Source organism: Melospiza melodia, chromosome 9 (genome assembly GCF_035770615.1).
Source record: "Melospiza melodia melodia isolate bMelMel2 chromosome 9, bMelMel2.pri, whole genome shotgun sequence".
NCBI lineage: Eukaryota > Metazoa > Chordata > Aves > Passeriformes > Passerellidae > Melospiza > Melospiza melodia.
Window position 1 is genome coordinate 15,837,121 of NC_086202.1, and position 27,718 is coordinate 15,864,838.

Genomic DNA, 27,718 nt, shown 5'->3' on the forward strand with positions numbered 1-27,718 from the left:
TCTAAATAAAATCAGAAAAATATGGTAAGTTGTTAGGTTTTTTTCTTTTCTGTTTAAAAACAATGAACAGTCCAAACAACAATCCAGCAATCTGTTAAAGTCAGTAAGTTCTCTTCTTAAAAAAAAAAAAGTCATCATCATCTCACGCTTCTTCTGGCATTTTTTTTGTTTCCTTCCAAACATTCCAAAAAGATTTGAGTTTTATTTTAATTTTTCCTGTTCTAATGAAAGTATTTCTCTACTTCCTCTGCAAATTTTATGACCTAGAGCAGTGTTTTACCCCTGTATTTTGTACCGTTCTTTCTTAGTGGTTATTTTCACTAGGATGATTGAGATTAGTGAAGCACTGTTTAGAAAATAGAACATACTAAGTCCCATTGAATAAAATCCAAACAGTGGTCTTTTTCTTGAATATTACATTTTGGTTCCCCAAGGAAGGAAATGGGTTGGGAAGGGGGTGTTTCTGTTTCTTGAAGATGAAATTCAAATGTGGGTTACTGCATTTCACTTTACAGGAAGAAAGGTGTGCATAATAAAACATTAGCTTTTCAGAGGCACCATCCAGATCTGCTTAGCTTACATCAGGTTCTTATTAAGGAATTCAGACTTATCTAAAGTTGTAAATGTTGGAAGAGCTAAATGTTTTTGTTTTTTCTTATTTATGTATGAATTGTGAGGCAGGATTAGTTAACAGAATGAAATATGGGTGAGTGAGCATCCTTCTTCACCCAGATATGAACGGGTGAAAAGGTTTTGGGTCTTGCCTATAAGCAAGCAAGGGTTAGTGAAGAGTTAGTGCAAAGTACTCTGTATTTTCCTGATCAGCCCTCTGTGTGGCTTCCTGGCAGTCCTTCCTTTCCCCCACTGCGTGGAGAGTGGCAGTGTCCAAGAGCAAGTGACATCCTGACCAAGGTGTTCTCTCTCTGCTGAGCACCAAAAGTGGTCTCCAGGTGGGCATACCAGAAGCTGGGGAGCTCAGATACTGTATTTCCTTGAAAAGGCACATACTCTTCTCTGGAGGCCCCTTGCTTTACGTGCCTCCTGTCCCCTCTGGGCAGTCAGGTTAACCTCTCTGGCTGGGGGCCGTCCTTCATCTGCCGCCCGCATGTGGCAGCGCGGGGGCACAGGAAGCACAGAGACCTTGCTGGCACCGGGGGCTGCTGCCTGGCCAGCTGGCAGCTCCCTCAGCAAGGCTCCCTCCAGGCCTGTTTGAACAGCTGGAGCATCCAACAGGGCTGCAAAGTGGCTGAGATAGTCGCCTGATTCTCTGCTCTTCCTTTAAAAATACTTCTGTAGCTTTGCTGTCCCGCCTGTGAACTAATGCTATGAGGCTGGAGTTAAACTGTCCTCATTTAGCTTTTGATTCAAAGTCTGGACTTTGGTTTTTCATTTCTTCCACTGAACAGCAAAACTATTTGTCAAGAATTAGGTTCTGAATTCCCAGACCAACAGAGAGGCACAACCAGATGATGCCTAAAAGATGGGATTTTGAGCCAATAAAATTAGAAGACCTGTTAATAATTCTAGAATTGTGTAGAAATTCAGTGCAATTTACAGTTAAAGATATCTTAAATTCCATTTAGTAGATACAGCCTTTATCTTAAGATCTCCATTAATACATATATGTATATATGTCTGTTCTCATATATCCTGTATACAAAATGTAATTATAAGATCAAAGCACAATATTAAAAAGAAAATGGACTGAAGTAATCTTTGCAACATTTATATTAATCATTATAATTTATGTGTTACCTCCCAGCCTGTTTTTGTATATTTGTTTCATTTGATCCTATCTTCTTTATATTTCTAAACTCTCTGTTACAAGGAACTATGTTGAGATTTAACATACTGAGGACCCACATTGTTCTTGTTCTAAATACACAGTATCAGCAAAGCAGAGGAAGAGAAGATGTTAGCAAAAACCTTGTGAATACCAGATTCATATAATGTATATTTTCAACTGATTTTTCCCAAATATTTGAGTTTTTGATTCAAACTGCCAAACAGCCAGTTGTTTGCCCCTAAGAGTGACAGTTTAATAGTGATCTTTGCATTTCATTCTCCTATATTATAAAATTCCAGAATGCTTTTATGCATATTAAGCCAAACAACAACCAGCCCCCTACCCCTGCAAATCCTCTTTAAGCCTAGAATGATTGTAGGGGGTGAATATTTTAAAAGATGTATATATGACAGTGTTTCATTACTATCTAGAAAAGGGCCCTTAGGACAAAGACATTAAGAATGTTAATCCTGTTCTTATATCTCCCTAATATGCTGTGCAGTAGAAAATATTTAATTAGCTTTGTAAAATTGTTAGCAAAACTTAAAAGCCCTGTGCTGAGGGTGGAGGGGGAACTGTCTGACTGTTACCATAAGTAGATTATCTTTTTGCCCTCTGAACTCATGAAATTATAATAATGAGGCAAATTCTATTGTAGTCACCTGTCAGAATGTTCCAAATGTGAGAATAAATGTTTGTGCTATAATGAGTGTCCCTAATGTTGTAAATGCATTCGTAGTATAAAATTGTAGTTTAAGAGAACAAAGCTTGTACAACAATTAGGTTTGGTACATTATGTACTTCTTGTTCTACAGCTGCCATGCTGCTAGGTATTAAGTAGAGAAATGTAATTATTCTGTATTATTTAATGCATTGGGATAAATTCCAAACTCTCTTAGCTTGATGAGCACATAAAAGATGCAAATATTTGCCCTGTGGCATGTAAGAGTATTCTGCTGTAGGAAGATATCTCCTGGAGTGTAAAGTGACAAAAGCTAACTGAAAAGACTTTCCAAAGGTCACAGTTTTCAGTTATATTTATTTTTCAGTTCTGTAACCCTTTTTTTGCCATTGATCTTCTTTCTCCCAGTGCTAGCTCTAATTGTGGAGTAGCTGGAAGAGCTGAGGTTCTGGTGGGGGAAGCTGATGACAGTGTACTGTGTAAGAACAGAAAGTTAGGATCAGATCAGATGATCTGGTGGGCCTTACCTTTCTGCTTTAAGGGGTGTAGAAAAGACTCCTTTTTACCACCATGCATATCCTCCTTATTAATGTGCTACCATAGCTCACAACTCATGTATCTCTTCTCATCTCTTTGCTGTGGAGCTTTGCTTAGGTTTTAAACTCTGGGTTTGGCTGGCCTCAGAGCTCAGCTTTGCTGTCCTTAGAAAGGGTGTTCCTAGTGGCCATGAGATACCTGCAGAGGACAGCCATGTAGACAGACACACAGGCTTCAGCCTAGGCTGTGCAGTAGGGTGCCTAAGGTTCCTAGGCTTAGGCATCTTTGTAATTCTGAAGGCTGGTGATTGTACAAGCTGTTTTGTCTTTCCTGATTTAAAGAGTTTATTATGAGAAAACTCTCCCTATAATATACTGAATGTAAGGTATGTTTTTCTACTGTTTTCTTTCTTTTTTTTTTTTAAGGGCGTGTTTGTGGTCAATTAAAATTCCAGTAAAACACCTCTAGAAAGTTGGTGTTACTTATAAAGTAGGAAGACCAGACAATTTAAAATTCACACTTGAATACAGTAATCAGTGAGCATTTGCCAATGTTACCAGAACTTGTCTGTGACATTACAATGGTCTCCCTAAGGCATTTGATTGTTTTTTTTTCTTTAGTTGATAAAGAATAAAGTTCTATTGCAGTTGAATTCATTCTCCTATTACATGACTCTCATAAAATAACTTTTGCACTAATGTAATACTTGTAATAAATTCTGTTTCTACTGGTAAAGCTGCTTCTCTAATACCATATCCATCTATTACTAAGCTATTTTTAAGTATTCTGAGATGGTCCTAGTAGTTTCTTGTACCATTTAAGTAAGTATCTAAAATTGTGTTCCATGTAGTCATTTTTAGACTTGTGAAATAGTCCATCTGAATTCATTAGTCTGCTTTAGGTTGAAACCATACATTCAGAAGTAAATGTTTGAGGCCATTATTTTACCATCATCTTAGCTCAGACAGCAGTGGTTTTCTGAATTTTACCTCCAACATAATCCATGTTTTCTAACTAGCCATTTAAGAAAATATATTAATGATTTCATATAACTTCTAAATGTTAGTATTAAGAGCACTAGAGTTTAGCGCTGGATCTGGAAATTAGATACATTTGTTTTGTTTCCTCTACAATTGAATGACCTGTTTCTCAAACTTGGGAAAAAATATTACCTTTCACTGCCTTGGATGCTCTTCTCTAAAGTTGTTGCAGTAGTATCTACTTTGTTTTGTTGAGAGTTCTACCTGAAGGGCATAAGAAAAATACTCTCAAGTTCTTTTGAAATAAGATATCTAAACTGAGTGAGGATCTGAGGCAGTTGTTGTTTGTCTTTGTTGCTAACTTGTGACTGGGATAATAACAACAAAAAGTGCATTTATTCTTAAGTTTAACAACTATTGATCTTTTCCTGGTTTATACAAGTAGTTGACTTTCTTTCACTTTCAGTGTTGCCATTTTTGTATTATGAATATATTTTTGCTTGGCAATTTTGACAGCCAATTTTGGGTTCAGAATGAGCAGAAGTTCATTACGGATAAGCAGGCTAAAAGGCATGAGCAGGCATTTCAGCTCTGCACTGACCATGGCATGTAGGGCTTTCTACCTGTTGTCTACACATGAAACCAACTCTCACCTTAGTGTTTGTCTTTTAATGATGTTTGGCTGGAGGTGAAGGTTTGCTGTAACAAAGGCAGATGTCTGCAAATACATTGACAGCCATGGAACTGGTACTATTTTGAAATTCTTCAGTAATCATGCACCTCAGGCTAAAAAACATCTTGGTTTCCGTGGTTGTAGCATTACTACTGGGTTAGAACTTGAAGCAAAATTTCTAATAATACTCCTACAAGTATTATTATTTAGGATTATGGGAAAAACTGTCAAAAGGTTGTTTGTTGATTTGTTTGGTTTAAATCACTGTGAGTTGTTTAACTATTCCTATGAAACTATGCTACTTAGCATTTATATTGCATAGAGCTTGATTTTTCTGTTAGACTAAAAAAATCTACATCCGTAATATTTTAACCTTTTCTTTGCAGTGTTTGCTAGTTCTGAGCCTGTGCCAGGATTCCAGGGAGACACCCTGCAGTTAGCTTTCATCGACCTCAGACAAGTAAGACACTAGTTGGTGTTTTTTATCTTTCTAATTTCCCCTTCTGACCAATGCTGAAGTTATTAAATTCAAGAACCTTTCATGGTTTTGCATTCCCATGTAATTAGTTGTGAAAAGCAGTTATTTGAAGTGTTGTTAGTGGCACTATTCCCTGTAATTTAGTATAAAACTGTTTCTCCAATGTGTGGTTAGGGGGCACTGTGCTACTGGTAGTACTGTTACGGGAATACTGGATTGAATTTTGGTCCTGACAATTTTGTGAAGATCCTGTGATGTCTTTTTGCAAGAGTGTACGTGTCATCCTGGTGTGTGCTGGTCTGATTCCATTGTGAGCATTTGCTCCTGTCTACAAAACTACTCTCTGGCTAGCAGAATCAGGCATCGTATTATTTAACATTTCCTTTCCTGAATTTGTTGCGTAGAATTCTTTTAAACTGTTGGAAACAGCTTTATTCCAACTGGATGATCTTTATTCTACATGAAATTTAATTTAATTATATTTTAAATGCTGTAATATTGGAGGCACTTTTCCACAGACCTTGCCAAAAGGAAACCTTTCCCAGACTAAAATCTATTAAAATCTTGTCAATTTGGACTTACAACCACCATTATAAAGAATCTTCAAAACATTTTCATGCTTGAAGTTAGCTTTTACAAAGGATTTATTATTTCACAGAATTGTAAGTATCATATAAATAGTGAAATGAATAATTTACTGCACATGGGAGATCTTTACCCTTCTGCAGATGTTGGTGATATTTTTCAGTGCCATTATGAGCCTATCAAAGTCATTAAAAAAAAAGAGAAAGTAGAAAGAATTCTATACCAAATAGTCTATATAGTAAGAATATTTTTGCTTTTAATAGTTTAGTAGTTTTTTCACAACAAGATTATTAAAGGGCATTTCAGAAGGGAAGCTTCTTGAGGCAAAAGTATTTAGATTTCTCGTGGTAGTTAGAAAGGACTTAGTAAAATATTGTGTCTTTTTAAATGAAAAAACTAAAAGCTAGGGTTGTCTGTTACATTCTCTCAGTAATATAATAATGAACAATATCTGCAGTGGGTAGGTGTGTACAGTGTGAGAAGGGTACAGGATTATGGCTACAAGACTTGTTCATGCCACAAGTCTTGTCTTGACTAGCAGCCTTCCTCTTTTGGATTCTCTTTTAACACTGTTTTTATTGTCAGTGTTAAAAGAACTAAACAGCTTCCAATTTGTACTTAGATCATTTCATTTGAAGGGAAAGGATGTTGAGATTTTGGCACCATTTCTGTCATTTGCCTAAGTGGAGTCCTTGCAGAGCCTATGTTTGTTTCAAGGGAAAACATGGTTTCCATATATGCAGAGGGGTGTGTACATCCTGGCTACAGGAAGTAAAGATTTTCGTATGTTTTAAGCACTAACTGGGGAGTATGTTACTTAAGTAAGTATTATGTTGTTTATGATAGCTCTTCATTTATGTTAGCAATTATATTTAGAATTCTCTCAAGCACTTTACAGAGGATGCTCTGTAGGTCATGTGAATTTGATTGACTTAATATATTTTATAAACAGGAAAAGTGTGAGCAACTCTCTATTGGCTTGCAGCTGGAGCTTGCAGATGTAGAGCAGCTCTAGCATATTTGATTTGGTTTAGTTTTTACTATATTTTTGTGTGCATCACCAAAAGGTATTTCAAGCACACATCAAAAACTTCTACCATTTAGTAAGGATTTTCAGTGCTTTCCCTCTTCTCCTTATTTGTGATGCATTTCTGTCTTAATAGGGTAGATGACAGTTCTTTTCAAGAATACTTAGAAAGGCAACAGAGCCTTTTTCAGAAGGTTCTTATAAAAGGTCATGCTTCTGTTTTTTAGTTTGAATTTGATACTTCTTCATGAATTGCAGGATATGAAAGATAAGGAAGTAGGTCCAGTGGTCAGGTTTTACCTGCCCACCCGGACTGTGCCCTGAGGTCAAACTCCTGATATTGGCTGTTTGGTACAGAGGAGCTGATGACAGGTAGGGGCTGATACAAGGGGGAAAGCTTGAACCATATCAAAGCTAAAAGGCAGGAGATTTGGGACTCAGTGAGAGACTGTAGCTAAAAGATGGATCAGCAGGATTGCCCTCTTCTTAAAAAGCAGCTGACCTGCAAGGGAAAAGACTTTATCGTCCTGCCAATCACATGGTTGCTAATGGAAGCCAGTTATCTCAACAACAGCTACTCCCTCTGTGCTGTACCAGTGCAGTGGGTAAGATTAATGAGGATTGGGCAGTAGCATATTCTAGCACGTTTTCTAACAAAGTAAAGTCACTTACAGGGAGCCGGCTTGGAGGACAGAGAGAGGAGCTACACCTGAATGATTACCATGTAGGGAGGACCAGCTTTGAGAAGAATTGCCATAGGTATTTTCAACCTAACCAGTTCTTGATCCTCTGTCTTTCCCTGGAGACAGTGTGTAGGCAGCATGTTGCCCCCAGCAAGCCCACTTTCCTTCTTCCTTCCACAGACATAGAAGAGCAAACAGAAACAGCTGGCACAAGAAAGAGTTGTGTCTAAGAAGACAGCAGTAGTTAGTAGCAGGAAGCTCTAAGAGGACAGAAATCACAAAGGAGCAAGCACTAACCAATGTCCCATTTGGGCCACCTTGGTCTCTTTATGCTATTCTCCACTCAGGACTTTTGTCATACTTAACATGCTCTTTAAAGATCTCTGTAATCTGAAGAAACCCAAGTCAATAAAGATTTTTGTGCTATTTTTATCACCACAGTATCTCAGCATCTTACGCAAGTGACTTGGTGGGGTTAGCTGATCCCACTTGATCATCTAGAAAGAAACTTGCAGTTCCAGCTAGTTTAGCAGGCAGAAAATTGGGGCAGATTCATGGATCTGTGCAGCTGCAGTAATTGTGTCATGCCTTATGCCACTTGTCTTAGCATATGACCTGAGGTCACACCTAGGTGCACCCTTTGACCCCACTTAAAGCCATTGAGGGGCCATCTCAGTAAGGCAATTATCAAAGTGGCATGTGCTGCTTTACAGAGACTGTCTCTGGCATCTTGTGGAAATGACCCAGCTCTCCTGCAACTTGCACTGCAACTTGCTCTCTGACAGTCATTTCTTGCTACTGTCTGTACAGGGAACCTGGGTAAATAGTGCAGTTTATTCCCCAAAGTAGGGAAGAATAAACTTTGGGGATTTTGCTACCAATTCAGATCCTAGGTCAATTGGAATTAACCTTCCAAAGTAAACAAGTCTTCGTTTGTCTTACTTGAATCGTCTCTGAGGAGGAAGCACAGGCTCTGACATGAATGAGTTTCTTCCTGGTTATGATCTGTTCTTTACCGCCTAAAGACTAGGGTTACAGTTCTGGAACGTGAGGCAGTTTCTTGTATGTCCTGTACACTTAAGTACTGTGAGGATAAGACATGAATATCATAATTTGTGTGTTATTCTTTGGAGAGCCAGTGTAGTATGTAGTGGACAAGAACAATAACCTTGTGGTAGGCTGAGAGTTCAGCAGTTGCTGTCCTAGGCCAAATGTCCTGATTCTTAACTGAGTGCGTGCTAACAGATACCTATTCTTCAAATCAAATTATTTCCTGCAGAGATATAACTAGGCTGCCAACACAGCTTGACTTTGTTTCACTTTTGACTTGACAAGTTGTTCTTCATGTTTCTGCCCACCATCAGCACTGCTTCTTAGGGGCTTCTTCCTCTGTCTCATCTCAGACAAGTACTCATCTAGCTTGATGATTTGTGGAATTTCCTTGTGTTGCTGGGTTGAGAACTGTGTCTTATCTATGTTCTTTTGGCACTTAAGTACATGTTGTTAACACCTTCCAGCTGCTGTCAGTGTTGGTCCTGCATCAGGCAGCAGTCTCAAGTGAAAATAATCATAGGCTGTTAGTAACTGCAGAGTTAAGCAACCACAGTATCTCCACCCACATGGCAAACAGAGTTTACAGTCTGATGGTGGTGTCCTTCAGATGGAAGACCGAGGGCTGTGATCCACAATGTCCATAAGCTCTGCTTAAGTGTGGGGGAAAATTTTAGAAGATTTTCAGCAGTTTTGTATTTTCTCAATGTTAGAGATAAATTGGACACAAAGTCATGACACAATCAATATGATTAATATAGAGAGTAATTTATCATAGAAACATTAGAAGATACATTTTTGTCAGACTTTTGTTCATGGTGTGTGTACGTAAGTATGTGTCACTTCTAGGAACTGAAGTTATTGGTAGTATGCAACATGTATCCATCAGCAAATCCTGATATTTAGAGGTATAATACATTTTCTTCTAATTCTGAATCATTGATAGTTTATTTGGTTGCTTGTCCATTTATACTGGAATGTATTTTCTGGTGAGAAATACTGCTAACCTTGTGAACTGTACTGTTCCATGCAAAAAATGTAATGTAAATTTATTTGAAAGAGGAAGTTGTTATTACTACTTAATATAGTCCTCCTCTTTCTTCCCATTCATTACTGAGACATAGCATTGTCATTCTGAAGTAACTCAGAGGTAACTCTGAGGTAGGTAGGTAGGAAGTATGTAACAGACCACTGGGCTTCAATCCTTGGTACAGGATTTTCTGACACTGAAGGCAGGGTGACAGATCAGTCTTCCCCACTGTTATGCTTGCAGTGTTTAAGTTGAATTAATTTCCTGCGGCAGTAACTACATTTCAGCTCTGGCTTGTCTCCGATTCCCAAACGTGCAGCCTGCCAAAGCTCTTGCCATCTGTATTCCCTGTGGAGAGTGCTCTTGAGCCCTTCAGAGAATAAGTTGCAGCCTGTTCCCAAACCTGTTGGCCATAAGTCTTGGAGGCTGAGGGCTCACAAGGTGTGCTCTGGCTTCCTTTACACGCTGCCAGCCCACAGAGTGCCTAGGCTTTGAAATTAGTGGGGTACACCCACCCTGACCTCTGTTCTGAGTCTTAAACTGAAAAAACATCAGGAGTTTTCAAGAGGGAGAAATCCCCAACAATATGTTCAGGAGTAAGTCTTAAAAACTTCAGAGTTTGAAGATAAAAGTAAGACATTTTTCATAAGGCAACAGTTTGAATTTTTAATTAGAAAGTAGTATAGAGCATTTAATCTTTTGCTTCCCGAGGGAAATGGTTGCTGAGACTTTCATCTTCACAGAGGCTCTTTCACAATGCTTACTGATCCCTTTCCCCCTGTTATACACTCCCCAGCTTCTGAAGAAGCAGAGGAGCATGTTACATCTGTAATGTGAAGCCCAGCCTCAGGCTGCTATGTAATGGGATTTGTGCTTCTCTAGTTTTCAGTGCAATGCTGCTTATTTAGCTAAATGAAGGAGCTCAGGTTTCAGACAGCAACAAAGCAGGAGTTGCATCTCCCTGGATTTCAGAGTATGGACCCTCACTTTGCTGGAAGAGGAAGGCAATTCTTTCTGGACTTTCCTTTCTCCATAAATTGACTTGTTACTAAGGCAGGAGGGCTTGAGGCACACTGAGCAGAGCAGGCACAAGTCGACGTTCAATATCTCATGTATTTGCATCATACAGTGGTAGCATGCATATGCATCTCTGGGTTTAAAATGATAGAAGTTATTTGAGTATGACTGCAGGCAAAATGTGCATTACCTGCCTTGCAGGGAAGACACAATATTTCTTCAGAGTACTGTATTCTTCCAAGTAAACAGGAATTCTTCACACAAATGTGACAACTTGTTTGTAAGTACTTATATTCCCCGGTGGAATCTCTTTTGATTTCTCCTTCTCAGCTGTGTTCTGCAAAGCCTGTAGTTAATCACAGTAGGCTCAGATCACAAGCTGTGTGTATATATATTTGTGAGGAAGATCTCAATCAGTGCTCTGTACACAGAAACAAGCTGGCTCATCACTGGGATGGGATTTATACCTGCCAGCTGGTAAGAATTAGGAAGCTTGGGAAACAAATGCACAGAAATTAGCAGCAGGGGGTCAAAAACAAGCATGGCTTTGGATTCACTATCTTGATAAGGATTTGCAGAATCAAAGCAGAATGGCAAGTTAGTAATTTCCTGGTAGTAAGTATTCCTACCCTGTAAGTGCCAGAAACTAAAAGCACACATGCTGGGTATTAGGTGCCTGTGTATTCTTTGGGACATTAAATCATTCATCAAATTCAGTGTGAAACAGATTGTATCCAGTTCATGTAAATACTCCTTTTTTCAGCAGAGAAGTGTCAATAACATGCTGATCATGTACCAGGTTTTTGCTCTAGATCATGGTGTACTAACAATGAGGGGCCATACTTGAAAACAGGTTTGAAAACCTCGATGTACAAATGCTGTTACTTCACTAGCTCTATCAATACGTCACTTAACAAAAATGATATACATATGGGTGTTTAACTACAAGATACCCCATTCCATCTATGACAAAAACCTACTTAGTAGTTTCTCCAAAGAAAAGTATAGGATATTGCACAAAAGGCTGTGAGGTATTAATGTGTAAGCAGAATGCCATCTCTTCATCAACAGTAAGGAATGGCATAGGTACCTAAATCATGGAAATTATAAAAAATAAGACAATTCCTTATTGTTTCTTTTAGTTAATTTAAGGGATACAATTTTTTGAGTTCTCCTCTTACTTAATGAGATACACACAAGAACTAAATGAGCCAACAAGAAATCTGTACTATATATTTAGAAACTACACAGAACTTGGGAAGCATTGACTCAGCTTGACTTGGAGACCTGCAGATACCAGTCTTTGAATAAGATGAATGCCCTTTGAATAAGCCTCACTTAGGGCATTTTATTTTGTTGTTTGGTGATTTTATAATTTTGGAACTGAGACAGGAAATCACATTTATTGATCTGGTTTGTGTGGGTGAAACACTTGACTTAGAACTGTGCAGAGCAGTTTCATCTTCTAAATGGTACCATCATGGAAATCACTAAAAGTTTCACTGGAAAGGTTGATCAAAGCAGATATGAAGGAAAAAAAAAAAGAAGAAAAGAAAAATTTGGCAAAAGCTGCTGTCAAGACTATTTAGATGGACATATCTGAATCTCTGTCTGAATACTACCAACTGTCACATTTAATCAGCTTTAAGCTCTTCTTGGTCATCATTACTTTTGCAAGTCACAGTTTAGAAATAGTTAATCAATTAATTCAAAACCTACAGAGCTGTTGTTATGATGAAAACTTCATATATCTGGAAAACCTTTCCATTCAAGAAAGCTCATCCCATAGTTACAGAGGAAATTCATATAAGACTGGGACCTAAATTTTATCCTTGGTAGTTGAAGTGAAATCCCTAGAATACTCTGCATGTAATGTTAGAACGCAAAGGCTTCTGTTTCCTTGGGCATGACACTTAATTTCTTTAATAACTGGCATGCTGTGGAACACTTTGTGAGGCAGCCACTTCCAATGACATTATGAGAGAAGGCACCAAATAAACTTTATCTGGAGAAGGTTTTATTCTTTTGCAGAAGGACCTGTTGGTTGGAAAGCTTCAGAAGGTTCACTTCCAGATAATTTCTCAATTAACAAATATCTTCCTTCAATTAGAAGCTGATCTGTGTGCCTGTTATGTTTGCAAAATCCTGCTTACACTTTGAATCACTGACATGCATTCTATTCAGTGGAAGTTATTAAATGAAATGAAGATTCTCTTTAGTTATTCTTCTCTAGCAGTTTTGCTCTCATCCGGTCCTTGCCTTTGTCGTGTAATAAATGATGTACGTGCAAGGAAGAAAGATTTGGGTGCACAACTTTCCAAAGTTTGTGAATACATTATATCAAGCTGTTGTCTTCCTGCTGACAGCCAGTTGCTGCAAGATCTCCACTTTTGTGTCTGGGCCCTTCTGTAGCCCTGAATTATGGATGGAGTTCAGTTTTGGAGCCCCATCTCCCCAGTACTTCCTCTGAATTCTGTGAGCAATATGTGGTTCCTATGAGTAATGAAGAAACATTGTTAATTGAGCAAGACAAGAGAAGAAAATTATTGGTTTCCTTCAAGTTACATGTTATTTGAATTCTCTTAATGTTTCTAAGTCCTGCTCTCCCATCGGGGAGCCACAGAACTGGCAGCTGTGTTAGTGTATTAGGTAATTTCTGCCCCAAAATCACTTACATTCTCCAGCCTTATATAAACTGGAGGTACCACTGGTATGTAGTATGTACTAAGCAGCCCTACTAACCCTTTAACCCTACAGATTTGCCTTCAGTATTTTTTTCAGTTGCATCAATCAACATACTTAGGTTTCATTCCTTTTCTAAATTATCTGTCAATCACATGCAGCAGACAGAATACCCCATTTTTTTCCTTTTGGTAGTTTCTTCTGTGAAAAAGAAAGTCCATCTCATCTTTGTGAGTCACTATGCTGCAAATATAAAATCCAGTAAATCAAAGGAGTGTTTTATATCAGGAAAACAAGACTTTTTCTCAGCTTCAGAACAATAACAACACAATGAAGGAATTGCATGGACATAGTAAGGCAGTGACTTGAGTTGGTGAAATGTAGTTAATGAATGTTTATTCATTTGGATCATAGTATCTTAAGAAAAAAGATCGTATGTTCAAAAGTGTTTATATAGGGTGTACCATAATGAGACACTGATTTGCAATTGGCTGTCTTAGAACTGCAGAAATACAAATTAAAAAGTATTACTCTGTCTAGCTAAACTGCCTTTAGTCAGTGAAATTTGGGAGATGAAGTTATTACAAAGATACCAATAGCTGGCAAAAGAATCATTGAATTTCATCCCGGTTTGTTATAACTGGTTTCTGAAGGAAGTGCACTAGTTGTACTGTAAGCAGTATGACTGAACCAGCATGTTCTTAGGCACAGCTTGTCATATATGTTACCATTTATGGCTCTTATGGGTGTGTCAGGTTTGGAGCAATTTATACGTTCACAAATTGTGCTGTTTTAAAGAAGAGTGGAATAACAAAGTTCACATGGAATGTTCACATATAGATTGTGTCCTCCTTGCAGAGGACTTTATCTAGAGCATTAGTAGCAAAGTAACAGTGCAACTTAAAGACCCTGCAGTTACAGAAAGTGTGAATAAAGAGTGAATAATAACAGAAATGCAGAAATAAATCAAAATATGAGTAGATGGAAGCACTAAATGATGGGGAGAAAACTGAAAAATATGGGATGAGGTGATAAAAAGATTAAAAGTCAATTTGTGTCTGTAAATGTACTTTGTTATTCTTACCTTTCTCTTTCTGTGTTTATAATTTTCCATGGTTTATGCTGAGACCCAGTAAGAACATCTGTTTTTAAACAGTAGAAATTTGAAGAGATGTTTTTATCCAAAGAAAAGAAAGGACTTTCAGTACACAGTTAATGGTGTTTAAAGTCCCTAAAACCATGGGCTTGCCTTATTCCCAGGAGAGCTCAAGCTTTCCCAGTTTTAGTAGTGTGCCTCCAGGAAATCGTTCAGAAGGACACATAATTAGCCCACACTTTCCAGAGTGCAAAGTGTAACTTGATGCAGTTAAACCAGAAGACAGTTTTTATCTTTTGATCCTGTGTCAAATGTGTCAGTTGAGTAGCTTACCTGAGATCTGTAAGACAACATAGGCCATCAGATATTTTCCCATAGAAAGGAACATGCAGTAGGACACACACAAACTCACAATTTTAAAACTTATTTATTAAACATTTAAAACTTACTTATTTTCAAAGTAACAGAAAAAGTGGCCATTATAAGTGGCACAACCCAATGCATTGATATTCTGTTTCTTTTTGCCAGTCTGAAGTTTAAAGAAATATGTTTGCCCTTGCTTAGAATGTATGAAAAGGAGAGAAGTGGCTCTTTCACTTTAGGCACCAACAAGATACTGAGTCTTCTGGAAGGGTGAATGTGATACTGTCATTCCAGTGCACATCCAAATGATAGTTCTGGGAATGGTAAAATGCTCAGTATAGTGTCTACATCTTGCATCCATTAACATGCAGAGTAGTTGAAAGAGTTCACAGTGAAATGGAATAATGTTGAATAACTCCTAGACAGAAATGCCCTGGTAACTGGGTGGGATGGTGGGGGTGGTTTGTGTGTGTCAGGATGAGGTGACTGCCGGGGGAACCTGTGTAACTGATATAGAAAGGCACAAGCTGAAAACTCAAGTGACACTGTAAAACGGCCCTCATAGCTTAATTAAATAAAATCAATAATGCGATTTAAACTTCTTTGAGTTAAAATTACTTTAATAAGGGTGTTAATTACTAGAGGATTAACACTGCTTACATGTGATAATAGATCTGGTCAGTCAATAAAGGGTGAGAATAATGTTCGTTTAAGAAGCAAAAGAATCTAGCACAGGATTACTCCCTAGAAAGGGATAACATTTCAAAGTGACAAGTGAAATTGGGGGAAGATGTTTTCAAATTGCAGGAGGCATTAGAGGCTGAATTTTGCCATCATTACTCAGCAGAAGTTCCATGTGTACTGGGATCTGTTGGAGCTAAAATATTAAGAGTAATTATTGCAAATTACATATAAAATAATTTATAATTATTTGGTCTTCCAGGGAAATCATAAGAAATCATTTTTTAGATAAAACATTTAAAGAAAATACTGTCCATAGGATTGAGGAGAAAATGCATAACCTAAAGGGGAAAAAAAGCATCTTCTAAAGAGAATAATTTCTTGAAGGTGTATTTCTTAGAAAAGAAATTGTATTGGATTATTGCCTTTAAGCAAAATGGGGTTTTTCCCTAATGTGTTTGCAAACCACAGCCCGAGGAGAAGATTTTTTGCAAAAACCCAATTTAGAAAAGGAAATTTCGAGGTGTCCAGGTTGCAACTTGCTGGACTTGGAAGCCTTTGTTAAACCAAGTTATCTAGACAAGTTAGCAAAATAAAACCAGGATTTTATATGGGCTATAGTATTTGCTAAAGTGTTTTGAGAGTCATTTGATAGATATAAATAGGGAAGTAAATGTTTTCTTGTAGCTGAAGAGGAAAGTGAAGATTGTCCATGAAAGAATACGAGAATTTTTTCCTAGTGATTTTGGCTTTCCTTTTAACTCGTCTGTATTTACATTCCTGAGCTACTGACTGCTGAATTCCTTGTCCAGAGGTTCTCAGGTCTAGCATAGCTTTCCCTAAGGGATGTAACTTCATCTGCTATAAGGGGTGGTTATGCAGCCATACCCTGAGTGAACTTCTTTGGAAGAAATAACTATCTGTTTACAGTAAACTTACAATGGCCACATCTCTAAGTATCTGTGCCTTATGGATTGCACTAGATTTTTGTTTCTGGATGCAAACAAAATTATGCTGGTTTGTGGCCTGTTATGTCTTGAATTTCAGTGGCTTTTCACGTATTCTAGCTCAGCACCCAAGATCAGCTGAGATGCTTTATGGAGCAGTTGCTGTATTTGTATCTGCTTTCTGAAGAAGCATTTCAAACAGACACTTTGTATATAAAATTCTAAGTGTTTTAATGGCTGCCTAAGAGAGGAATCTAGCACACTGTGGCTGTAATTTTTTACTTTAGATGTGCAGCTTTTGAGAAATGCACAGATGCTAAAAGAAACTAAACCAAAAGAAAGTTGTTAATTAAAAAATAATTACTCTGTTGTGTTGAACCAAACTATTTCCCCTTACCTGCTGTAGAACCTCAGGTTATCTCAGTGGAAGTGATGTGATTCATAGTACACACTGTAGATCATGGACTTCTGTGGAGATTTAAGTGCTGCAGATTCAAGAGGGCTCATAAACCTTGTAGACCTGTTGTATATTCTCCTGTTAAGTTGAATCAATCTCTGTAGCAGTGTAATTTCAGCATATTTCATGGATGTAGTTTTCTCTGGTGTTTTTTCCAAGTCAGAATATGACAAGAAATGGCTGGAAAGTTGGGAGAGGGAAATGCCCTGTTCACTGAATCCCTAGTTCCCAGCAGTGCCTGCACTGGTGGTGTCCTGGGTCTGTTCTTGACCTGCAGCTTCACACAAAGAGCTGAAGTCTTCTCTTCCTCTGTAAGCACAAAGCTGATGCCATGGAGCTGTGCCATGCTCACCTGCCTTCCCATAGGCATCAGTTTGCATTTGCATGCCAGGGCTGTGTATCTAAAGCTCCTTCCTTTAATTCTAGAAGTAACTGGACTGAAGTTTAAACTTGGAGATGCATACTTGGGCAGACCTCTGCAGATGATTAGTTCTAGGGTACAGCAGCCTGTCTAGATTAGGTGTGTGGGTATACAAGGACAGTTTTGGAGTCATTAGAACTAGCATTTGTCAGATAATGACTTCCTGTGGTATGGTGTATATGCACACTTGTAAGACTGTAGGCATCTGGAGTTACTCTTATGGATAGTACTAAATGTTAAATGTGGCAGATGGGACAAGAGTGTTCAATTCCAGAACACAGTGTGGAAGTGAGTGTGTTTTGTATTTGAATTTTATTCTAGTTACACCAAATTAAATTAGTTTTAATTAGATCCACCTCTAAACCAGAGAAGGTAGTTAAATTTTAATTTTAGATTTTTAACTTTTTGACAACATTTTTATAGTGAATCATCTCAGATGGATTTTTACAGGAAGGATTGAGACAAATGTTACAGTTTTAATTCCTGAGAAGTTTACTTTAGGACAGTGTTCCTCATCAAATACTATTTATGGCATTATTTCATAGACAAGTGAATAGTTTAAAGCAAACCTGTTGTGAGTCTAGTGCAATTAAAAAAGTAGTGCCTATAGAAAATTAAAGATCAAATAAACTAAACTATAAAATTTCTTTTTAGTAGATGTCAATATTTAAGTACTACTGGCAAACCTGTGTTTGGAAAAACAACCAGACGCCAAGTGGAAATGCCAGCTGAGATTTACCTCTGCTGTATTAAATCCTTCATAATTTGAACAGTTGAAATTGTCTTTTCAAAGTCTTGTCCAGGTGAGAGGCAGATGGCCTGTTTGGGGGGCTGCACTTGTCACCCCTGTGTGCTGTTTGAATGTGTACACCTCTGCATCAGGAGCTCAAAACCAGAAAAAATGGTGAATGACCTGACCATTGCATAATACACAATTTTTAATCCACACAGATTTTGCCATTGACATAGTTTTATGCTTTGTCTGAAGGGACTTTGTGTACGGACTAACACGCTTGACAGGAGCAATTTGGCCGGAGCCTGTGCCCTCTGGAGCCTGACTGTCTGCCAGGCTCCTGCTTTTCAAACTCTTCTCTGCTTCTAGACTCAAAAATGGTTCTTTTGCTACTAGTCCAGCTTATTCTTTAATGATGAAGAACACCACACTACATAATAAACATTTTCACTGTAATTAAACAAATCTTCTTTGAAGAGGTATTACTTGTTGCTGTACTGCGTGTTTCATAGGGCCTAGCTGTTTATATTTGTCTCAGAAGCTATTTTTCTGTGTCTTCTGATGTTATATCTTGGGCTGCTTGAAGTTTTAATGGGATTTGTAAAAATTATATGTTGTGAGTGTTTTTCTGGTTGTAGTAACAGCAACAAGCTTGTTCACGTGGCTTCAGCAGCAAGTATTCTATTTTATAGGCAGGCCTAAGTTCATTTGAAGTGCCAAAGAATAAAAAAAAAAAAATCATGAATGTAACAAGACCAGGCATTTCTTAAAACATAATTCACGATCCAGATTTTAGGAAAGAATTCTGTCCCTTGCAAGGGTTTTTTCTTATAAAAGTATATGAACACAAATAACTTCTGTTTTCTCTTAGCATAGCAACAAGTCCCAATGGTTCATCTGTCATAACATTATACATTGTACATTTATGAATGTGTTGAAGATTGTATCCCAACATTCAAGATAGTGACAGATACAATTTCACTTATAAATTTGAAACAGATGGTAGCATTTAAATACAAAATTATTTCATTCTTGTCAACATTTCAACGTCCCAAATTTGGACACAATTTCTAAATGTATGGTGCTTAAAAGAAAAAGGCAGGTTTTAATGCAGTGGCTTAAAAACTGAAAGACACTGCCTTTCTAACACAGACTATCCTTCCTTTGAAAATCCAGGGCTCAGTTTTCAAAGCATTGTCTAGAATTTAGCGTGCGACCTCCATTGACACTAATGGGAATTGCATAGCTAAGTCCCCATAACATCACTTTGAAAATCCATTTGTTGTACCAATTCAGAAAAATGACATAAACTACGGGGAGACATTCACAGATCAAGAGAGCAATGTACACTTTGAAATACAAGACCAATTTGTGTTTATTCCAATTTGTGTTTATGTGATCAGTAGAAGGGATTCTGAAATTCACCACGTTCACAAAATAAGTCACCAGGTCTAAATAAAACAAAATATTTTGGCAAGTGGCAGGCAGACTTGCTAACCAGGCTAACAAGATGTTTGTCAGCAGTAATGAACACCTACTGATTAAGTGATAATTGTGTTTGGTTGGTATGGTGTTATTCTACAGTTAGCAAACTCTCTTTTTTTCTTTCAAGCTGGACTTAGGTATCTACATTTTAAGTAGTTCTGTTGTTCCTTTGCAACAAGAAATGTTCAGAGTAAACAAGACTTGTCTTTGTCCAGTTTTGATTCTGATCCTGGTCCTTTATGTTTTGTTTTCCAATTTAGTAAGTGTTCTCATGGAGCTTTAATTAACAGGAACATAACTTGGTGAATAATGATGGTATTATCTTCATGGTCTTGCAGATGGTTTTTGTTGGAAATAAGTGTATACCTGTGTAACATATGTTCATGTATACTTGTGCACAAAACCTAAGCAAAGATTAAAACAGTGTTGTTGTTGTTGTGTAGCTGTGTTACTGCAGTGCCTATGAGTCCCAGTCATGGACCATGGCCCCATTATGCGGGGCAGAATATAAATAAGTGTTTTAACAAAAGAAAGACAGTGCTGCCTCAGAGTTCCCAAAGCAATGAGATTATAGCTCCACTGAAAGGTTAACGTTATGTCAGAGATTATGAAACAGCAACAGTTCTGGTTGACAGGCTTCCTTTTGGGTCCTGAAACCCATTTGTCCTTAAAACAAGGCAGGGTGGGTTGGTACAGTGTGAGCTCCTTGGAGTAGGAAATGTTTCGGACTGGAACATTTGTGAGTGGCTTTTGAGAGTTTACTATGTTTAAAATTAAAAAGTCGCCTTCATGTTTGGTGCTTTGCTTGCTCCAAAGCCCAATAAAAGTATAAATAATTGAAATATTAATGTGTTTGCTCTGTCTTAGGGGCCGAAATGATACATAGCTAGCAATAGTCTTTTTTTTCCCTAGGCCAAAAGCCATGCATCCTCAAGGGAAAAATTGTAATGTTACTTCTGTGTTTTTTTGTAAGAAAAGATTAGGTGTAGCTTGCAGTTGTATATGCCTGGCACTATTCATTTCCCAGAAGAGTTCACTGTATTCTAGGCTTTGGGTTTTTTTAATTAAAGAGGTCAAAATCCATTATATCAAAATTTCAAAGAATTTGCCAATTAGCTGTAGTCTGTGATGCCCAGCAGGTGGCTTTTATACTATTAAAGGGAGATTGTTTCCATCTCTGATCAAAGCGAAAGCAAAACAAAAGAAAATATAGAATATTTTGCTGTACACAGTGCAAACCACATGCTGTGTAAATTATGTGAAAACTGTACATGAGAGACTGTTCAGTCATCCCACTTCAAGAAAAGGTTCTGTATATTTTCACACTGATCCTCGCGAGGATTTCAATGGTAATGTCTAAGTCTGTTTAGATTACTGATTAGCTGAGAAGGTTAGACAGCTTGCTATTTCCTAAAATGAAGACTTTAGCATTTTCCTTATTTAAAAGTAAAAGTAAAAACGCACAATTAAGTAGATAATGAATTTACTAGAAGTGAAATTAGAAAAAGCTGAGCGTGCTGGAATGTTTAGGATGCAAAAAATTTCCAATTTGCACTTTTGAATGAATCTAAACTTCCCTTATTTTTGCCTACTTAAAAGAATGTTTGTGACCTTTTGACCCTTTTGTTATCCCTTACTCAGAAAGGCCTTTATTCTGTAAGACTTAGGTATAAAAAAATAAAAAGAGCATTAATGGCGTAACAGTCCTTTCTGATCACCCTGTGTAAGATGTTTATGCAAAGTGTCAATAGAAGCAATTGGCCTAACAGTGTGACAACCTGCTTTGCTTGGAAATGGGCTAATCTCCTGTTTGGGTTATCCAGAGGTCAGGTAAGGATTTCTTTTTTCGCACTCCCCGTAGCGCATGGGTACATAACCTGCAAACACTACAGGGCAGAAATCAGAAGCAATTGAGCCTAAGGATGCCACAAAGCATTTTTAGTTAATCCTGACCTGTTTGCTTTTCCTGATTTTTTTTTTCTTCTGCTTTCTTTTAGTTTTTCCGTTCTTGATCCCATCCCCGAGAATCTGAGTGTATAACACACAATGATGACAGGGATTCTACCAATTTCATTATCTGCTTCACTTTTTCTTCTTTTTTTTTTTTTTTTTTTTTTTTTTTTTTTTTCCCAAACAGGCATCATCCCGCTCTTTTTTGAAGTTCACGTGGAAACCTACTTTAAATCTCAGTTTTTGAGGGCTGCCCCCTTTGCCCTGTCACAGCAGGCTGGAACTCAATAAGAGCTCAGGCAAGCGTAGCGGGCCGGGCAATGGGCCTTGGCGGGCTGCACGCTGTGAACTCCTGCCTCTCTGAATCAGCTTCTGTGTGTTTTTATAACTGCCTTTTTTTTCCCTGTTAATTATGCCCCAAGGCTGTGGAAAGACAGCATTTATCTGTTTCAACAGACTAAGCAGCAAGTGTTCTGACATGTTTATCAGGCAAATTGTACCTGACAAAAGGTAATTACACATGCAATCAAGTCCAGAAGTAACTGGGTGATTAGGGGTTAATAAACTGTTTAGCATAAGAAATACTGTGAGCAAGGAGAGTGGGCCAGAACTGACATAACTGACAGTGATATATTAAAAGAATTACTTTTCATTGGATGGAATATTTGACTTTACTGAAAGGTAAGTAGGAAATTAAGTGTACAACTCAGTTTTATCTCCAGCTCCTGAATCTGGAGCTGGTGCCATTTGTACAACCAAAGCTATTTGCTGATGCTCATGCTGCTTCAGAAGAGATTGCAACTTGCACCATTCCATCTTGCATTAAGCTACCTTTATAATTTACAATTAGGATTTTTGTAGTATAGCCAGCACAGGGTGTAATGGACACTGCCCCCATTTCCATCTGCAAAGCTCATGTCTCCTCCTTCTGTCTGTTGTTGTGCTCACTGTGTGCATAGCTATTTCCCAAAGTTGCATTCTCTTCCAAGATTATTCCTGACAGTTGCCCAAAAGTAAAAAGGAAAGGGCATCTGTATGATATCTGAGGATGTGACAAGAGGCTCAGATGTCATTGAAAGGGCCGGATGGTCGATTCCAGCAGTTCCCAGTGCACAAAATTCTCACGTAATTACAAGATGGCCTAAATACAGGACTATGGCTGAGCTGCTCTGAACTTTAGGTAATACAATGCAAAGCTTTAGTGAGCAATGATAAAGAGTAATTTCTATTCAAACAAGGCCATATCACCTAGATACTGGGAAAACGCTAGAGAACTAACTTTGAGGAATAGGTGCAAGTGCCCTATTTGAAATCAGAATTCTGTCCCTAAAAGTTTAAGATCTTTCTCTCATAGCATCAGTATTATATGTTTTGTCTTAACTGATCCTGTTAGCTAACAAGGTCTTACAGTAGGAGTAACCAAACCTTTTAACCAAAACATAGTTTAGTATCTTTTAAAATAAGTCTTCCAATTAAAAATAGCAGTGTTACCTGTGTAATGTCAGAAATTACTATAAACTTTTACGTAAATACACATAAACACCTTTTCTTTTCCTAGTGATGTTTATTTCTACAAAGACACCTAATGTTTACACATAAAAGGCATCTAGAAAATACCTACACATGAAGGGAAAATTACAGAATCAAAGCAATATAGAGTATAATTCAAAATAAAAGTGCAGTACAGCAACCAGAGGCTTAAGTTACCTATAATGTTAGAAGTATATATGTGACTAATAATGTAATGGTTTGGGAAAGCAACACTGTTGCACGTACAGTAAAAGAAAAGTGCTGCTCTCTGATCATCAGCCCTGATGGTTCCAAGATGTTGGATGAAGGTTCCCCTTATATCACCTTTAGAAAAAGCAAAATCTTCTAAATAAGGTGGAAGTGTGAACTGTATCTTGTAAATGTAAGTAAGTGGACAATATATAGGATGTTCTTGGCGGTGTACAGGAAAGGCTGAAGCTTGTTCTTTTTTTTTCCCTTGTTCCTTTTTTTTTCCACAATGACTCAGACACACATCTCTGCAAATTGTTCCTAGTCAGAAGGGAATAATTGCTCCTTACTCCTAGAAAAGCATATTCATTATAAAATACTTCGGTATAGTATTGCCTGTCTGAGCTTATTCTTATTTTTCATGGTTATTATGGGATGAAGAGCACAGCAGTGCCATTGTTCTTGGGTAGCAGAGTACATATATTTAGTTTATTTGGTGCTTCACAGTGTTTTTGCTGCATGATAAGCTGGTTCTGAATAAACACCCTTGGGTGGCTCCTTATGTGGGGCTGAGACTGCCTTTCTGTCAGGTTTTTTCCACACATGTTAACTTAGGAAAGATGGATGTGCAAAATAAACATTTTTCGTATTGTAATTTCAAGGCAAGTTGTGCACAGTCTAACCTAAAGTAGCACAGGTATGATGTGATAAAACTCTCTTGCCTTTGGCTGATTTTTGAGGCTGGGAAATGCTTATTGCCAGGACCTACTGTTTGCCCATATTTGACCATGTATGCCAGTGTGGGGCATTCCTTGTTAGACAATACATTTCATTTTCAGTTATTGTCTCAGTAATAGTGAAAGCTTTAATAAATAAAACAGTAGTAGGGAAATGTTGCTTTAACTTGGCCTTGATTTGATCCTAGATGCTGCAGTAAAAACTACTGTCACACAGGTAGCATTGGGCTGTGCAACCACTGAGCCTGGCTGCCAGGGCAGATGTAGGTGATAGGAATGGCCAGGACACAGAGCCCAAGAGCTGCACACCAGACAGCTCTTCCCACCCCACAGCATGCAGTATTTGCTGTCCAAGCCCACTGTGTACAGCAGTGTGCCACGCTGCAGAACTGCAGCTGTGATGGGACACAATTGTGCACAGCAGCAGTCTGGGCTCCAGCAGTGTCTGCAGCTCCCTGCCACATTTAATCCTGATCCAGGACATGATTGTCACACTACAGCCCCTGAAGAGATGCACAGAAGGAGGGAAGGGGGCTGTGACTGACTGGCATGTGTCATTTGATTGCATGTCTGGGCCTTTGAGCTACCTGCCACGTGTCATGACAGCTGCTTGAACTTAAGAGATTTATTAGCATGAGGTTGGTTGTGTGCAGCTCTTTGACCATGCATGGAGCAGGGAAGGAGCTCTGGGTACATCACCCTTGCCAATAGTGTCTCTTTAGGTGTTCATTCTTGAGGGCCAGGACTGTGTTGGAGTGCACAGAATATGCTTCATGTTCTGTGTGACATTTTTTTACCTTGTGTTAAAAAACAACAGGCTTCATGGTCTGTTTAGAGCCCTACATGCTTACTTGTGTTTGGCCAGGTGACAAATGAGGTGTAATCTTCCAGTCATCGCTATCACTGAGATTTCCCAGAGCCATGGCACAATCAGTTGAGTCAACCCTTGAAAGCATTGTATGAAACTCACTCATGCAATATTGTCAGGGAAGTTTCTTTGAACTTGTCAGCACTGTAATTGTGTCAGTCATCAATGGCTTTGGCTGCACATTGCTAGCAGGATACTTTAGGTACCTTTCACCCATATGAGCTTCAGGGTTGTTTAAGATTTACCCAGAATCCTCTATTTCAGTGGTACAATAAGAAATGAAATCTTTCACTTCTTACTCACTGAATACAACTGCTGGAACATAGGTCCATCCTTAAGGACCATGTCCCGTGTGAAGCCCATGACAAGTAGCACTGTAAGTAGCAATAAGTTATTAATCACCAGATTATATCGTTTGGGTTCCTGTCAGCTTTATCCTCACCTTGCCTTGTGCATCTGCCTGTCCTATCTTTCCACTCTTTTGGTTGTGTTTTAAATTACCTCTGTGAGGACTGGCACCCGAACTGTGTAACACAGGTAATAACAAGTGATGAGTAACATGCAACTGAGGCTGTGAGTTTCACAACTGAGTTATCAAGCCTTCCCAAGTCTGTTTGCATGGTGAGTGAAGGCATGTTCTCAGCAACTCAGTAAAATTGAGTTGTGGACACCATCTTGAGAAAGGGCATTATGGGAAAGAACTGTTTGAATTTGATCTTGGTTCTTATAATGGATATCTAGTCAGCAGAGAGTGAAATTGCCTCCTTGGGTTTTAGATCCTTTCACCTCTATGAAATAGTTAAATGTAAAATGTGAGTAGGTGTGTCAGAGGTCCGTTATAATGCCAGGAAATGTTGCTACCTAGTCCTAAAAAATTACACTACAAATAAGGAAGTAATTAATTAGAAAAATATGTATTTAAATTAGACGCTATATTTGAAAGTAACATAAGAAAGTGGTTTGGAAGTGGAAAACTTTGCAAAAGAGAGGCATTGAAATTTGAATCTGGGAAGACTGAATGTATACTTTTCTGTAAATGAATTGGTGTTATGATTTTGGGCATGAGCATTGCTGCACTCTTCTGACAGTTTGTCACGCTGAGAAGTTTAAGGCAAGGTAAGGTTCTCTGGGGTGCAGCCCTCCTCTTAGTGTAGCCTGAGAAGTCAGAGGGGTGAGCACCTGCTGCACCTCTGCCTGTGGGAGCAGGGGCTGCCACTGTTGTGTCCCAGCTCTAACAGCTCTGATCAGGCGTAGCAGAAACAAATGTTTGAAGTGAACAGTTCTTCCTTGAAATAGCAAAATGATGTGACTTGCAGTAGTCTGTTACATTTTTTTCAAGTAGTTTTGTTGCACAAAATCCTGTTCCAGCCCACCTTTCCAGCATTACTGATTGAGGGCAAGCAGGGCTCTAGGTTACACTGAGGACCCAGCTCAGAAGAGCAGCCTTGGGCCCTGCGCGCTGGGGCGAAGTGTTGTTAATGGTTCCCAAGGCTTTTTTTAACAGTAGGTTTGGCTAACACGGGACAGCCTGAGAACAAGCCCTTGTTAGCCCTCAGCAGCAGGACAAGGCCAGGCCCCAGACGCAGGGGGAAGCTGGGGCGCCCCGCCATTGACGTCAATGGCATTGGGGCCCACTGGCGCGCAGGTAGCCGTGGGAAAGGCATCCCCGAGCAGGGCTGCCTGTGCCCTGGCCCCTGGCAGCCTGGGCAGGGTGCCCAGCAGTGCCTGGCCTGCACCCCGTGATGGTGGAGGGGCAATCAGGCTTTGAGGGCCGTGAGGGTGCTGGAGGTTCAGTATCGCGTCTGATTGTAAAAGCAGACTGGTTTATTGTTGAACAGCAGCTCTCAGATCATGAGTCCAAGACATGATTTGAAACTGCAGCCAAGCGTAGTATTGTGGTTGGAGACTTTTTGTTCCTCCACTGAAGTGTTTGGGTTTGTTTGGGCCAGAAGTGTGCCCAGGGCTTGGCTCTGAGTTTCAGGGATCAGTTATAATGGAGACTGCAGCCAGGAGGTGTTTAATTCACTTTAATTGGACTACCTGAACCTCGTTTAAATTAGTGTGAGAAGCAGCAGATACTAGCATCCCTGTCTTGCTCCCCCCGGTAAAGCAAGTTCCTAAATACTAAATCGTGAAGCCGTCAGCATCCCCTCCTAGGGCCAAACCTGCACAGCCGCCTCCCTGCACATTGAGGGAGGTGAGAGACGTTAAAGAAAAAATGGGCAGGTGAAAGGGGGTGGTGGCTGGGCTCGGCGGGGGCTGCGCCCGGCCTCTCTCCGCAGAGCCTCCCGCACTCCGTCACCCGCCTCTCCCCCCGCAGCTCCTGGACCTCTTCATGGTGTGGGACTGGTCCACCTACCTGGCGGACTACGGGCAGGCCACCTCCAAGTACCTGCGGGTCAACCCCAGCACGGCCCTCACGCTCCTGGAGAAGTAAGTGCGGGGGCCGGAGCTGCCGGCGCGGGGATGCGGAGCGGGGCCGGGGCCGGAGCCGCCCTGCCGGGAGCGGCGGGGCCGGGCCGCGGGAGCAGCCGGCGGCTCCCGGATTGCCTCTCGGGGCAGGGGAGACGCTGAGCTTTGGCCGTGGTGAAGCCGGTGCGGGCGTCTCGGCCGGTCTGGCGGGCGGGCAGGGAGGGCAGAGCGCGGTACCAACCTCCTGTAAACACCGCATCAAACAAAACACGTTGTGGTTTAAATACGCTTTCTAACAGTGTTTTCTCCCCTCTCCTGCCTGCGATGAAAATGTCTTTTGCAGAGTTCACAGAGGGTATGTATCGCCTATATTGTTACAAAATATTGTTTCTGTAACTTGCCTAATTTCCCGAATTTCGTTTTTGTATCCGTTGGTACGGGAAATCAGCAATATAGATGCCCGTTATTGACGGTGAACAAAATTCACCCATTCGCTGAGTCTGAATTTACCATGGAAGCAGATGATACTAACGGGCTTTCTGACTTGCTTCTCTCCTAAGGCAATTGGTAGGATCAGGGTCCTGCTGAAGGGGTATTTGCTTAATACTTACAGGTTATTTGTGAAGTAGTATTTGTTGA

The 27,718-nt window shown here is 39.4% G+C and overlaps 1 protein-coding gene across 6 annotated transcripts in view; it reads left to right on the forward strand.

The window, feature by feature from the left end:
* EXOC6 (exocyst complex component 6) overlaps positions 1–27,718 on the forward strand; it is a 93,454-nt gene that overhangs the window by 64,407 nt on the left and 1,329 nt on the right. For 4 of the 6 annotated variants that reach the window (XM_063163492.1, XM_063163488.1, XM_063163489.1 and 1 more), the window contains 3 exons: positions 5,045–5,118; positions 26,988–27,100; positions 27,423–27,434. In XM_063163492.1, the coding sequence (XP_063019562.1) occupies positions 5,045–5,118; positions 26,988–27,100; positions 27,423–27,434 (199 nt within the window). Of the gene's footprint in view, positions 1–5,044; positions 5,131–26,987; positions 27,105–27,422; positions 27,435–27,718 lie in introns of those variants that run through there. The other 2 variants (XM_063163491.1, XM_063163494.1) reach the window with 2 other exon arrangements.